This window comes from Salminus brasiliensis, chromosome 8, assembly GCF_030463535.1.
Source record: "Salminus brasiliensis chromosome 8, fSalBra1.hap2, whole genome shotgun sequence".
Taxonomy (NCBI): Eukaryota; Metazoa; Chordata; class Actinopteri; order Characiformes; family Bryconidae; genus Salminus; species Salminus brasiliensis.
Window position 1 is genome coordinate 39137010 of NC_132885.1, and position 16217 is coordinate 39153226.

Genomic DNA, 16217 nt, shown 5'->3' on the forward strand with positions numbered 1-16217 from the left:
TAATTACATTTTGAGTATAAATCAGTATTTGAATTGCGGTGTTTAAGAATCTCGCATGTCAAAAAATCTTGATAAATATTATGGATCATGTAATTGTCGGTAAATATCGTGATATGATATTTTTACCATATCGCCCACCCTATACAAGCATGTATATTTGGCTTTTGACCTGGGTCATTGGGTCTTGAGTGTCTTTTGGCTTGGATTGGGTTATTCATGAAACCTAGCCCAGTCGCTGGATTAGTGATCGTCATAGTAACAACCCAGCCAAAGGGTCAGCAGCAATTTGAACAGAGTATATGGGCGATGTCTAACCAAAACCTTGTATTTCCACTTTTGCCATTTTTGACATGATGTGAATCTGGCAGTTGGTCAGAATTGCATTGTGTCAGAATTTCATGATGGATGGACCAATAGAAATGCTCCAAAATCATCTGGAGTAAAATCTTTTTACATTCACTAAAATTTCATTGAAAGTTAAGAAGATTTGTTTTCCCCTTTTCCTAGAAAGTTGCCGTTTTGAAGATATGAGGTTTTTGTCCAACAACGATGATGATATATTAAGAAATGCAGAACTAATAATGGTGATATTTTATCGAAATGATATTATAATATGATTTTTTTTATATAGTTGAGCATATTGTGGAGGTTGATTTCATTGCAGAGAGTGTAATTAGAGTTTAATTACATTTTGAGTATAAATCAGTATTTGAATTGCGGTGTTTAAGAATCTCGCATGTCAAAAAATCGTGATAAATATTATGGATCGTGTAATTGTCTTTAAATATCGTGATATGATATTTTTACCATATTGCCCACCCTATACAAGCGTGTATTTGGCTTTTGACCTGGGTCATTGGGTCTTGAGTGTCTTTTGGCTTGGATTGGGTTATTCATGAAACCTAGCCCATTTGCTGGATTAGTGACCGTCATAGTAACAACCCAGCCAAAGGGTTATCAGCGGTCAGCGGTTATTAAAAAAAAACAACCCAGTCGCTGGTCAAAGTAACCATGGCATGTTTGGCTTTAAACTTGGGTTGGGTTATTATATAAACCTCATGTATAAATGACCCAGATTTGGTCTTTTTTTTTTTAACCCACCGGCACCTTTCCGGGATGTAGTCGCCCCATTCTGTGAAGTCGCCCCATTTGGTGTCTCACTAGAAAACCAGGGGGCGAAATAATGCTCTGAGAATTTGCGAGGGATGCAGAGTGCCCTGCACTTTGTCCTGAATATTTATGCAGAACATGCAGCGTCAGTCATCAGCATGCAGCGTGTCTTTTCCTCTGTCTCGCTGAATGTTTTGCACCTTGTTTCACTTACTGAGGTGTAGTGCATGATGTGCACTATCCGAGCTTGTGCAACACTGATTTAGATTTATAGGGTGTCGAGGCAGTGGCGAGCGCTGCGCTGATTTCACGGCTGGACCACAGAGAGAGGACGTTTTGCAACACTGTGGACGTTCCGTTCCGTCCTGTTCTGCCCTCTGATTTATTTGCTCCGCGTTTTGGAAGCTGCAGTTGTCCACCAGGAACATCTCGGATGTATCTCGAGTGCTGCCGTGATCCCAGCCACGGAACGGCGGCCTAACTCGGTCGGCTAGTTTTTTGTGCCTGGATCCCAACAGCTAAAGATCATGAAGATCAACTAACCCCCCCAACACCCCCCACCCCCTCCCTCCACCTTCCTCCACAGCTCTAGACAATGCTCCCTTCCTCGTAGGGTCTTACGGTTAGGAGAAGTGACCAGCATGTGGCCTGATGGAGGTCAGGAACACTTATCAACTTGGCAGTGGAACGCGAAATCCTCGCACGCCACATCACTACATCACTCATCCTCACAGCCTCTGCCTCTTTTTTTTTTTTTTTTTTTTTTTTTTTTTGATTGCTCTGAAGCCATAATGCGGTTGGAGCGAGGAGATGAAGAGCTGGACTTTCTTAATCAAACCGCCAAGCGTTTAATCTGGTCGGTGAAACATCTGGCGGGCACCTTTTCTCATTTGTTTGGTTGACATTAGATTGCACCTCCTCCTTCACGTGATCTTCTCGGGCCAGACCGCGGCAGAAAGAGATCAGGTCAGATCTCCGAGCTCGTGGCACGAGGACTTCCTCAGCGTGTGCCCTGTGAAAATAATCCCATGGTTAAAAACCCGAAGGTATGGCATGCTTCTGATCTCCAGCTCGCATGTGCCAAGGAACGAGCCACAATTGAGTCCATATGGTGCTTTGAAGTGCTGGGAGCAAACCGTGATAAATAGGAATGAAGCAAGGATAAGGAGGGGTGGGGGTTGGGTGGATGGGAGGGAGGGAGGTGGGGGTTGGGGGGGGGGGGTACGCCAGCTTAAGAGATTTGTCCTAAGCAAGTGGCGAGTGGCCACGGCTTTCGGAATGATATAATCGTGACAAACAGGTATTTACAAAACAGAGGTAGCACCTCGCGGGGGTTTCGGAACCGGCGGAGGCGGAGGTCCTCTGTTGCTTGGGCATGATGAGGCGGAGTACGGAACCGTGTTGAAAGGCACTCCTCGGGCATGGAAAATAAGAAACGATAAGGTTCGTTTCGGAATTGTTCCCCGGCGACTTTTTTTAAGTGGTGGTATTCGGCCTACGTTCATGGGAGCTCATCCCTCCCATTGTTTTAGCTTCAAAGGGAAACACACTCACCCTAAACCAGCCCAAATGGGTTCTATACAGTACTGCAAAGGGGACCTTGGACCCATAACAATAGTGGAACCCTTTCTGATGCTTTGTAGAACTGTTTTTTATTTTTTTAGGGTTCTTTGAAGAAGTTCTCCACCATTGGAAAAGGGCCATCCTTTGAAGACCTGCCATAAGATTACGTGGTACTACATAGAACCGCTGCCTTCACTGAGGAACCTTCCCTCAAAGGTTCTCTCTCTTTTTAGGAGTGCATCTGTAATGTACACTTTCAAAGCATCCAGAGCCAGTCCAGACCAGTGCTTGTCCCATTTTTATGCACATCAACAGTGCATGCGACAAATGCGCAATAAGGACAAAAGTATTGGGACACCGGCTCATTCGTTGTTTCTTCTGAAATCGGGTATCAAATAAGATACCCCTGCTTTTGTTTGGCGCAGCTGTTTCTGCTGTCCGCGGACGAAGGAAGATTTGCTGCTAGATTTTGGAGAAGCGTTGCTGTGAGGATTTGATTGCATCGGTGCAATTAGCGAGGTCAGGATGTTGGATGATCACCACCGCACCTCATCATCAACTCCCCAACTCATCTCAAAAGTACAGGATGGAGCAGCATCCATCATTGCAGAGAACACAGTTAGGTTTACTGCTCCACAGCTCAATGCTGGGGGGTTTATACCCCCTCCAGCCCACGTCTGGTATTATTAGGCATGGTGCCAAAGGGTTCATGCTTATCTGTTGTTGGCAGTACTTCTCTACAGGGACCAGACAAGCTGTGTGAGCGTGAATCGGTATCAGCAACGGGTGCAACTTGAGGTAGCTGGGGTGTCCACAAACATTTGGACATATGACTTATGAACAGTAGATCCGGTTTATTTGCAGCTAATGATTATTTTTTGTATTATGGATGAATCTGAAAGGGGATGGTACCGCACACTTGCTGTGTGTGTGTGTGTGTGTGTGTGTGAGTGTGTTATGGGACCTGAGCGAATGCGTTTGACCATGGAGTCCTGTTCAGTGTTCTACCCGGATAAAGTTGTGAACAGCTTTGTTTGTTCCTCCCTGCGTAACACTCTAAATCTCTGCTCCGCCCCTTCTGCAAAGTCCAGGTTCCATTAGAAGTTCTCAGCCTGCCACGAGGCCGCTGCCGCCGCCGCCGCCGCCACCACAGCAAATGACAGCTGTCACGGCTTATGCAATTGTGTCAAAATCTGCTTGTTCCACGTCAGATTTAGGAGGCCATATGCATGTTGCGTAACGGGGTGGTTCTGTCGCTCGTTTCTGCCTCAACCTGATGCCAGGGTGCGTATCATCGGCCTTAAGGAGAACTAGCCGCTGCGAATTCGCTAGCAGCTTCCCTCCCCTCCCCCTTCCCTCCGTGGCGCCTGCCACTCGCCGTCCTCACTCACTCCATGAGTCTTGGAGGTAGGCTTTTGTACTTCTTGCTGTCCCGTTCAGCAGACCACAGCGAGGGCGATGCGGCGATGCGGCAGGCCCGGCACAGAAGGAAGGGCAGGGAAGGGCGGAGGGCAGTCGGACTGTGGAGGGCCGTGCCGACTATGAGGTCAGCACTTCATGAATGTGATGAATGTGGATGTTAATGTGCGGTAATGACCTTCCTTCTCCGGCCACTTCTCGCAGGCCTCTCTTCGGGTCTCCTGTGCCCGTAATGTTGGACCTCTGTCAAGCCACCCTACAGAATGCCTGTTATGATGAGATTAATGATGGTGATGGTGCAGTCCCCAATGTCGCCCTTGACCACATTCAACCCCCCTCCTCCCCTCCTTCCCAGTCTCTTCAGTTCGGCAGGCATGGAGCGTTGAGTCACCCTGAGAGTTGCACCCCCCCCCCCCCCCCCACCCCCTCTTCCTTTCTTTCTCTCTTACTTTAGCCCAGTTTGCGAGTCTGCCCAAACTGCAGGTCTCGCTCCAGAGACCGAGCCTGACTCGCATCCAGCTCTCTCACTTTCTGAGCTATTGCGTCGGCCAACCTCAAGATCAATGGCATTTTTCATTAGCCCGGGAAAAGAGAAACCGCCTGTGATTATTGCCAATAAAGGAAATTAGATCAAATGATTTTTGACTTTGATTTTTTCTTTTTTTCTTTCGTCCCCCTCCCTCTCTCGCCCGCCGTCCTTTCACATTTAATCAAACGTGAGGTAAAGTCATCACCGGAATTGCTGTTGATTTATAAATAAGCTAATTGGTGGCATTCCCTTTAAGTACCTCTCCCCGCCGGTGGACACGCCGCTGCTTTTATTGCCCAGTCAAAAGCTCCTCATGTAATTTTCAAAATGGCCCTCGAAATGAAATTTCCCTCTGAGCTTGCGTAGCGGCTCCATCGCTCACCGCTTTCCACGAGCACCTTCTCGTCATCTCTTTAGCGCGGCGTTCCGCAAGCCGGCTCCCCTGTCCACATCCCTTGGCCGATTCATCCGTCTGGCTGCTGGGGCTGCGGAGTGGCTGCTGTTCATATTTAGGCTGCGTCCCAATTGAGCGTCCCAATGTTATATGTTCTGTATACCGACCTCAATAGTGACCTCAGGACAACGAGGTCAATGAGGTCTAAGCTTTAATACCAGTGCTGTATGACTAGAGCTGGGCAATATGACAATATTTTATCGTATCGTGATCAATTTTGTTATCGTGGTCCACAATTATGCTTTTATGAGTGTATTATGGAGATCGGCATATCGTCGTTGTATCGTCATATCATGTGGATATCATCTGCACAGTTCATTACGTCATATTTATTTCAATGGCCTGCTTCATATTTTGAGTAAAAATCACGATACTCACTATAAGAGAGTAATTGGAGAGTGTTTAAAAAAAACAAATTACGTAAAATATTTTTTCCGGAATATTGCGATAAATATTGTATATCGTAAAAAATTACGTGATATAAAAAAAAAATCATGTCGCCCAGTTTTATGTATGACCATGTATGACATTGCACCCCGGTCAAGATTTCTTGCTAAGGTTGCTAAGGATATGGCTGGTCCACAGCCATCATTAGGAAAGGCCGGGTGATGCAAATTTCCAAGCTTTATAAATACTAATAATCTGACATTCCCACAGATGTATAAAACCAAGCCAGGCCCTAGCCCTGCAGTCTGCCTTTCCTCCACACATCAGTGAAAGAACGGGAGGTTCTGAAGAGCTCACTGAACTCCAGCGTGGTTCTGTATGTAATAGGAGACACCGCTGGGCTGACTCTGCTGACTCCAGACCTGCTGTTTAACTCCACATTGATGCCTATGGGTTTAGAGTGGTAGGTCATGAAAGCTCCTCTAGGTGTAATAATAATATGTAGGTGTCCCAATACTTTTGTCCTAATAGTGTATGTTTGGCATTGTGTGAGATGATTTAGGGTTGCAGTTTGTACAGTGCCGATCCAGTACTGATACAGAACAGATTTGCCGTTTGTTTGATGGGTTTCTCAACCTTGCGGTCTTCCCAGTGTCCAGGGAAGACGCTGCACTTGAGTGACCCCTGGGCTCCAGGTTATGGGTTGTGTCTTAGCTTTCGGTGCAAAAATCAGAGTCATTTTTTTTTGTACTCTCACTGTTAACCTGAAGCACACACCACACACCACACACTCTCACGGAAAGCCAAAAAAAGGGGCGTCGGCAGTACCACCCATCCGACTGTGGCGTCTTACTCGAGTCTCAAGTCTCGAGGCCATCTGTGCGTAACTCAAAGAGAAGCTGGCTTTTACACTCGTGACTTTACGGCCTACTTTGTGTGGAAGTAGATGAGCTCTCCAGCAATTGGAAAGCTCCTCTGTAGTGCAGACATATTGCGGGCCGCTGTGCTAAATCGGTTAGCAGTTCGTCATCCTGCCTTGCCGCTTGCTGGCACAGCGATGGCATCTCTTAAAAGTACCCGATCCAGGCCGGCAAATGAAATTAACTCTGTCTTTTGTGAAATGAAGCTCAACACATGCTGTTGTCGGGGAGGGATCAGCTGACCGGCCAATGCAGCTCGTTTTTGCCTCGGTTTCCTTCGGTATGTTTTCGCAACTAGTGGGTTGGGAGATGAAAGCCTGAGAAATGAGGAATGAGGAGCTTAGCTGATGTGCCGAAAATCCAGGCATGTAACCTAATAAAATGAGAAAGCAAGTAAATGAGCGCCTTCTATTGTTTATCCCCCCATTTTATTTTCCCAGACGCTACTATAGATCCTACCGTATTCGCCGTCTCCTACCGTGGTCATTTTAAGCCGTCGATGGCTCATTCTTGAGCTCCTGGTCTTGGAGCTCATGGCAGTGCCTTCAGTTCTGCACCACTGCAAAAAATAATAGCGCCTCAGTGAGCATCGGGGGTAATCTTTGCTCTTGAACAGCTAATTGGCCGGAGTCCATTGCACAACCTGCAATTAGGCCTCCCAGTGCTAGGGAAGCAGCGTGTATATGCTGTCTGAGGGAAGAAAGAGGGGAAAAAAAGACTTTTCGGAGTTTTATGGATTGCTTTTGGCACCGAAATGCACAAAAAACTTCACTGATTTCAGCTTCTTTAACTTGTAATAATCATTGCGGTTCCACCGTGCATCACTCCAGACCGCTTGCTGTTCATATTTTAGACTGTAGGAAAAGAACGCCGCCGGAGAATGCTGTAGGGTAGGAGGGAAGGGGGTGTGGGGGTGTGTTTATTTGTGTGAAAGTACGAAACAGTTCGAATGCATTAGTCCTGTGTAACTTTGCAAGTATATAGAATTCCAAAATAAGTAGATTGTTGGTTGGTGTGGCGCAAGAGATAACACCCCTACCTGCCAGTGAGCTACCACACCATGTGGGAGACTGGGATTCGATTCCTGGTCTGGGTGACTATGCTGCGCTACACCAATAAGAGTCCCTGGGCAAGACTCCTAACACTACATCGGCCCACCTCTGTAATACGAGTAACCTCGTAAGTCACTCTGGATAAGAGCGTCAGCTAAATGCTATAAATGTAAATGTAAATGTGATGTAAGTAGATTAAACATTAAGGATTGTTGGATCCAGAACAATGAACAGAGCTTTAGATCGTTGTAAAAAGAGGGCATGGTGTTATAAATAATGTACGATTCACAATGACTTTTTTTTTTTAAGTTAGGTTTATAAATTAGTTTTAAGTGAGAAAGTAAATTCCTAAGCAAATTCTTAAGAAGTATGTAAATGCTACATTCCACAAGTAAAGAAGGATATGGGGTTGTATGTTAATTTATTAGTTCATTAATTCATAGAAGTTTGTAAGTTATTCTTGAGTAGTGAAAGTTTTAAATAAAAATGAAGGCTATGGAGTAGTATGTTAATTCATTAGTACATTTTTTAAGTAGTAAATAAATTGGTTAATTATTTTTTTAGTAGAATATAAGTTCTTAAGAAAATAAAGATATAGAATAGTTTGTTAATTCTATTTTGAAATAGTATTTACATTTTTAAGTATAGACAGATATAGAGTAGTAAATTAATTTGTTCATTTTTAAGTAATATATAAATTTCTTAGGTATTTTAAAGTAGCTTCGTAACTAACGAAGGTAAAGTCTTACGTAATGAAATGCTGAAAATGTACTGATCTTTTCTCTTTAGTTACATTTCCTCTTAGCAAACTTTGCATGGTAATAAGCTAGTATTATTTCAGATGTATAAACACATAATTACAGTATATTATTTCTGCTTAAATATTTTTGTCATTTATAATAATCTTTAAGTACCTTTTATCTATGATAAGTACCTTGTGTTGTCTAGACGATTTATATGTACATTGTATGAAGTGGTTAAATTATTAGTAATCGTGGTTTCAAAACTTTGAACAGTATTTGTGTTTTTAATGTGAAGACTACATTTAAATACATAACAGCTTGTTATTGTCCAACATAATGATATTTTATATGAACATTCTGTTGTTCTCAGAATTTTTTGGACATGTTTATGTTTTTGTAATACCAAAGAAAGAAAGCAGTTTAGATTTCACTAATCTTATTTGCAGAAAGTTAAAATCTGAAGAAACATCTAAAAAAAAAAAAAAAAACCTACCTTAAAATCTGAAGTCTTAAGTCTTTTTAGGTGTTGAACCACCTTTGGGCCAAACAGTTGTAGTCTATGGTATGTATCTGTTATATATATTAGTGATGGAAATTGTAGCTATTTTTCCAAATTGTCGAATCATTACTCAGCTGAAACCTGCTGTTCATGCCAATAAAGACACTCTGATGAACATCAAGTTGAAAGCAGAAGCTAAATACAGCCAAAGCGTTAACGCTCAGCTGCTTTCCAACACCAAATCCTGTGCAAAGAATTAACACATTTATTTAGTTGAAAATTAACAGTAAAAATCAAACCTCAAAAATCCAGGGTGCCCCCAAACTTGATGGGCAGTGTGTGTTTCTGGCTTTCTACAATTATATTTTGAGAATAACATGTTTTAGTATACTTTTACTCTGTGTGCTGTTATTTCCATTGTCCAGAAATAGCAGTGGGTAGCAGCAACCCACAGGAACAAGGACTGGGGCTGCGTATTTGTCATTATGTAATGCACGTCTGTCAGGGAAACTTTAATGTAAACATTGCCCTGTCTGGAGTTTTTTATTTATTTATTTATTTATTTTTATTAAAGCTGTTATTTTATGCCGCAGTTTCTCTGGCCTGACCCAGATCTCTTCTTATTCCCTCCCCAATTACTTTTCTAGATTCCTGCCTGAACACAAGCTCCTGCTGAGGCAAAGCCAGACTCCGCATAGCAGCAGCAGCAGCTCTGAGGATTCCCCAGACCTCTCTGAGATAACAAAAGCAAGGTAAATGGCGAAAAAATGACATATAATTATGCGTATAATGTATAATTATTGCTAACCAAACATAGATTCACTAGAGAGCAGGGCTGCACGAAATGGACCCAAATACCACATTGTGATTATATTGCTAAATACTGCACTTGCAAAAGGCCTTGCAATGTATTAAAAACACTTACGAGAACCTATAAAGAGCCCACTGCACAGAAAATCAGCTGGTCCTCAGGTTCTTTAAATGTACAGGACTTTAATGTTTGATTATCAAAGTTTCAGAGCATTCAGAGTCGTTTAGCCCAGGTTGTGTTCAGGGCTGATTCTAGGCTCGTTTGTGGGAGGGGCTCGTTGTCACTGCTTTGCTTTCCCACAGAAGAATTCCATTCGAACCGTGGACCGATTGCTCAGTTTTTGCTAAATATCGAAGCTAGGTTCTTCCGTTAATGGCTTTTCCCATATTTTCTTTGGCTACACCACGCAGGAACACCTGCAAACAAGAACTCATTTTCATAGGAGAAGGTTTTTTACCCATGCAGGCGAATAAGTTGAAGCAGTTACGTCCAGAAATCGGTTCTCTGGGACACTCCTGGGTTCAAAAACTGCTTAGCAAGTGCTTCATTAAATAACGATAAATAGCGAATGTACGATTTTCACTGACTTTGAAAAGTATCCTTTTGAGAAGCCGTTGAATGTAGTAGTAGACTAGTAAGTTCTTTTTTTAAACAATGTATAAATTTGTTAGTTCATTTTGTTAGTTAATCAACTGTTCCTCAGGTTCTTTAAATACACAGGACTTAGATCCGCTGGGAGCGGAGCACTTCCTCACCTGCAGCAGGGTCCACTTAAAACCTACCCCAAACTACCGATTTAAGGGAGACCAGTAATCGGTTCTCTGGGACGCTCCCAGGTTCGAAAACTGCTGCCACACTGCTCAAATGTACAAACTCGAACTCTCAAAGGAATCTAATCAAATCAAATCAAATTCAATTTATTTGTATAGCGTATTGTATTACAACTGTGGGCCTGCTGGTCGAATGGGTAGGTGGCAGCTGGTCTGACGCAGGTAGAGGGGACCCCTAGCAGTCAGTCTTCCAGCAGGTTGGGCTGGATGAGTAGGCGACCATATAGAGAGTAAAGAATGTTGAGCAGTATCAGAGTGTCTCTGATGACTCCGGCAGGTCTGACTATAACAGCCTCATTAAAAGGAGAGAGCCAGAAGGTAACACAGACACGGGAGCACCCTGAAACACTGGCCTCTATCTGCTCCACTGTCCACAAACCTGAGTGATCGCATGCAAGCAGCGACCATCAGTCCATATAGCCCATGTATGGAAACTTGGATGTGGAAACAGCATTGCACAAAAGCGAACTCATTTGCATATACTGAGTTAAACAGCGGTTTAACCCTGTCCATTCATAATAGTGACGTGAGAAATGCTTTTAACATCAGACAAAACACATTCGAGGCAGCCAGTCGGAACAGACGTTATTTACATACACCAGTACTGAAGAGACGGTAACAAAGACAGCCTGTGTAGTTCCTAAAGCATATAAAGCTTTTTATAAACCGGCCATAAAAAGTCAATTAAGACAGTTTTCGGGACATAAATCCCCACAAGTGTCCACAAGTGGACCTCAGGGGGAAAATAAAAGGCATGAAAAATGTAGGATATGGCCTTCCTAATGTGACATGATGTGATATGGTTAAAGACTGCCTTACATGACGTTGGCTGAAAGGATTTACATATGGAACGTCTGAGGTTGGTCCCAACGCTCATAGCACACAATTAAAAAAAGCTGGACAGAGAGCTCATTTACATATTCCTTACATATTACATATTCCTTCTACAGCATCAGTGATACTAGCATGACTAATAATGCATTCTTTTAATGTATCAAATCTCTAGCTCCACTGCCTCTGCACGAGAACCTCCAAATGAGCCCCCCGTCAAGAAACAAAGTAAGGCACAAGAGCCACAGCAGGGAGCAAACGTAGAAGACACGGAGCGCCAGCCAGCGTCCAGACAATGTGCTGACCAAGAGCCAGAGAAACCACGGCCTCTCCACATAGTCTGGCCGCATCGCTGGTAAGTGCTTGATTGGTGGGATCAGTTCTTGTAGAAGAACTGAAATGAGATGGAATGAGTGATGGAAAGTAATCAGCTCAGAGGTTCTTTGGTATATATTAGTGATTAGCATTTTAGCTATTGTGTTTATTATTGTTCCCCTAGACCTAGATTAGGCCTAACGAATCGGACGAATTGCCTTTTCACACAAGTTCGGAATACCTAAGTCCACCCAGGACTGAGGCTTTGAGGCTTGTTTGGGGGAAGGGCTCATTATCACTGGTTTGCTTTCCCACCGAAGAATTCCATTCGAACCGTGGACCGATTTCCGTGGATCGGCACTTTTCTGCACTAATTTTGACAAAACATACAACCTAGGTGCTTCCATTAATCACTTTTTCATCATCAATCATATTTCCATTGGATACACACACTCAAGCAGTGAAGAACAGGCGTTTCACCCTGCAGGAACTCCTGCAAACAAGGAGCCGTTCTCGTAGGAGGAGGTTTTTAACCATGCAACCGATCACGCCACCCTATATGCAGCACCAGGAGCCAATAGCTTCCACACCTGCAGGGTCCGCTTGAAGCCAACCCCAGACCACTAATTTCAGGAGGTCCAGAACGCTCCCTGGTACAAAAACAGCCTCCAAATATCTGCACTGGAATGTAATTTTAACGGTGAAGTATCTTTGACAAGGTCTCATCACGGCCTACAAAACCAGTCCGGATGCTCTAATGTGTGTTTATTATTATTTTATTATATCTACCTAAGCCCAGAAGATGATTTTACTGTGAGCATTGATTGATTTTGCTTTGGAAAGCCCACCACCCTACACCAATAAGAGCCCTTGGGCAATAAACCACAGACAGTCTATGTACTCGTCTGGACGGAGGATCTTTAGGTGGGATCCGCAGATAGTAGTAGGTTCTACGCCTGCTAAGTGCCCAGTGGTAAGTGCCCAGTGTTCTTACGAGGGGGTGGGTGTGCAAATGCCAAACCCGTTCCATGCTAAATGTGCTCAGCAGCAGCGCAGCCAACTGTGTGTTTGGTCCTGTCAGCATATCGCAGCCCTAGTTGTTGTTTTTTAAACAGAGATGGTTTTGGGTTTGCAGAGCCCATCATTACCTCACTTGCTTACTCGTGTCCACTGCTCCCGGCATGGCACACGGAGCTGCGTCAAACAAAAAGCAGTCACGCACATTTTTTTTATCCCGAAACCATGCTGTTCAACCGGGGGCCCAACAAAGGCGACCTGAAAGTACCTCAAACAACGACAACAACAACCTGGGCTCGGCCGGCCCAGCGCAAGCTATTTGCTTTGGATCATCCGCATTTTGTTTGACAGCAGGGCCAGGGCATGGAAAATGGATAACACGCATGTTTTGGCACAACATGGTCCAAGCGTGCACCGAAGGACCACTGGTTCCGTTCTCAGCATATAATCTTTGATCCACACAGCACTTTTTCCATCTCTCCAAGGTTCTTCTAGAGCACCCTTGGCAGAAGACGCAGAAAAAAAACGGCATGTGGGTGAAGGTCGGATGCCTTATTTACGTCAGCGGTGCTATGGCAGTAAAGTGAAGCCAAAGCTATACCTCGAGCATGCTGTAATTTGCTGGTAATTCACCCTCGTTAAACAAGCGTAGATGTTGTCTTTTTTTGCAGGGGGGAGATCATCATCATCTTCACTTTACATTTTTACTTTATTTGTTGACTTCCAATGTTTTTCCATTTCCATGTTTCGGTCTCTGTTGATACAGAATGTAAAATAAATGGAAATTTTTACAACTAAATATATAATCATGTTCCCTAGCCCACATACGTTTGTAATTCCGTGCTGTATTAACAGTATTATCTTTATATAAAAGAATTTACAAGATTGACAAAATATTACAGACTCACTATTGCAATCACTACAACCAGGGAACCCCCTTGGAACCCTGTAGCAATCACTACAAACACTGTAGAACTCACTCGGAACCCCGTAGCAATTATTCCAAACTATCTGAAACACCATTGGAACCCTGTAGTAATCACTCCAAACACTCTAGAACACCATTGGAACCCTGTAGTAATCACTCCAAACACTCTTGAACACCATTGGAACCCTGTAGCAATCACTCCAAACACTCTTGAACACGCTTAGAACTCTGTAGCAATCACTACAAACACTCTAGAACCTTCTTGGAACCCTGTAGCAATCACTACAAACACTCTAGAACCCCCTTGGAACCCTGTAGCAATCACTACAAACACTCTAGAACTCCCTGGGAACCCTGTAGTAATCACTCTAGAACACCATTGGAACCCTGTAGCAATCACTCCAAACACTCTCGAACACCCTTAGAACCCTGTAGTAATCACTCCAAACACTCTAAAACACCCCTGGAACCCTGTAGCAATCGCGTCAAACAATCTAGAACCCCCTTGGAACCCTGTAGCACTCACTACAAACACTCTAGAACTCCCTTGGAACCCTGTAGCAAGCACTGCAAACTCTGCATAACTGACTTGGGACCCCTTAGCATCCATCAAAAAAGCCATAGCAACCACCTAGCAAATGCCCAGAGATACCATAGCAACCAGTCATGTAGGGCTAGCATTACTAGCTTGCTTTCATCTGCAGGCGGATTGGAAGTTGTAGTATTGAAGCTCTCAGCTTCTTAAAGGGTTAAAGGAGCGCAGCCTGTTGCAGTGTCTCGTCCACCCCGTGACAATGGTAGAATCCGGTGCCATTGAGTTTTGTTCACGGGGCGAGGAGGGGAGGGATGAGAAAATATTTTATTGCCCGCAGGACTGCTCTGTGGTTTCTTGTTGGAGCTTAAATATCTTCCACTCCCCGTATTTAAGACCTCCTCTTGGCATGAATGGAAACCAAGCAGCGGTGTATCTCTGCCTCATCTCCCACAGGCTGGAGAGAAGGGAGGGGAGGGAAGAGAAAAAAAAGGCCGCTGCTCGAGCCACATATTTCTCCCATGACTCCGCACTCATCTCTTGGCGGGGACAATATGTTTCCTGACCGAAAAAAAGAAGGAAAAAAAAAAAAAACGCTCGTAAATCAGATTAATGGCCGAAAAGACCACCGGTGCTGAAGTTTTTGACGCTGGCACCAGGATTTGGCAGTGTTGGTTTTCGCGCCGCGCCTCTTGTCATTCACCTACTCTTGTATCGCTGACAAAAGCGGCCCATTTCATAATCTCCTCAAAACTGAGCTAAACACAGATGGATTAGCACCGGCAACATCGGCTCTTCATAAACGCTGGCTCAGAGCCAAGTTAAATTAGGTTTTACAGAGAGTGAGAGCAACTGGTTAAAAAAAAAAAAGGAGGGAGGGGGGAAGCAGAGATGGATTATCTCTACGGTTTGAGCTGCTGACAGTGTGTCCCATTTCACCACCACTGCCGCACCCCCTACCAACCCACCCCCCCCTCGTCCTTTTCACGAGCATCCTTTTTTTTTTTTGGTCTTCATCAGATTGTTAATCTGTTTGTGGCCTGGATAGGCGTTCATCCGCCGGATTACAGGACCGTCTTATTGCAGGCGCTGACCAGGACGGATTGGGTCAGCTATCCCTCCCGGAGGGCAGCTGTTTGCAGGTGCTGATGCGATGAGCGAGTCAATGGCTCACTATTGGCGAAACGAAAGGGGGCGAGAATAAGGGGCTGGGGTTGGGGAGGAATCAACAGCATTTGAACGAAAGCACTGCAAGAGCTCGGGCTGAGGTCTCCTATCTGGAAGCAGATTTGACATACAAGCTTTGAGTCAACAGTGCTAATGTTGGCTACCGCAATTACATTTATTGATTAGATGGTTGATTAAAATTTGATGAATTAGCTAGAACATGACCACTCAAGGTCTGCGATATATTAGACATCACTTCAATGTCCAGTTCTAATTCTTGAAAGTCCTCTGTAGGCACTTTTGACGGTAGACAGGGGTTAGCATGGGCACTCTGAATAGTCTGCGGCTACACAGCAGTAAACGCAGCAGGGTAGAGGTATTCACCAGTAGGTATTCACAGGTCATCGCTGACCGGGAGCCATCATTAAGTACCAGTAGCCATCATCAAGCAGGTTCTTGTAGTTGATGTGTTGGATGCAAGGGACGTGGTCAGGCATTAGGACTTGAGCCACTTTGGTAAAGGGACAAGGATACTTCAGATGATTGGGTCTACTTGGGACCCTCTCTCTGAAACAATGTGGTTCGTGGGGTCACAAGGACCTGCTGACGGTAATTCGAGGAGGGACATACCATGAACCTGCAACCGCCCAGGTGTTGGGAGCAGTCACAGTCATGCTTAATGATGGCTCCCGGTCAGCGATGACCGGTGAATACCTCTCCCCGCTGTGTTTACTGCTGTGTAGCCGCAGACCATTCGGAGTGCCCATGCTAACCCCTGTCTACCATCGAAAGCGCCTACAGGGGACATTCAAGAATTGGAACTGGACATTGAAGCGTTGGAGGAAGGTGGCCTGGTTCATGTACTGTTTTCCCTTACATCATGTAGACGGTCAGGTACGTCCTTCGCTGGACATGTGATGGCACCAGGATGCACTATGTGAAGAGGACAAGCCAGTGAAGGGAGCGTAATGCTCTGGGAATTGTTCTACTTGGAAATCCTAGGTCCGGAGATTCGTCATAGCTACCCAGGTACACCCCTTCATGCCAGTGGTATTCCTTAATGGCAGTTGTCTTCAGGAGGTTGCTCTGGGGGATACCTTCAGAGGTCTG

At 44.6% G+C, this 16217-nt stretch overlaps 1 protein-coding gene across 1 annotated transcript in view; it reads left to right on the forward strand.

Moving 5' to 3' along the window:
• gtdc1 (glycosyltransferase-like domain containing 1) overlaps positions 1-16217 on the forward strand; it is a 54313-nt gene that overhangs the window by 23022 nt on the left and 15074 nt on the right. Inside the window, exons 4-5 of the mRNA XM_072685258.1 lie at positions 9324-9428; positions 11324-11503. Of these exons, the coding sequence (XP_072541359.1) occupies positions 9324-9428; positions 11324-11503 (285 nt within the window). The remainder of the gene's footprint in view (positions 1-9323; positions 9429-11323; positions 11504-16217) is intronic.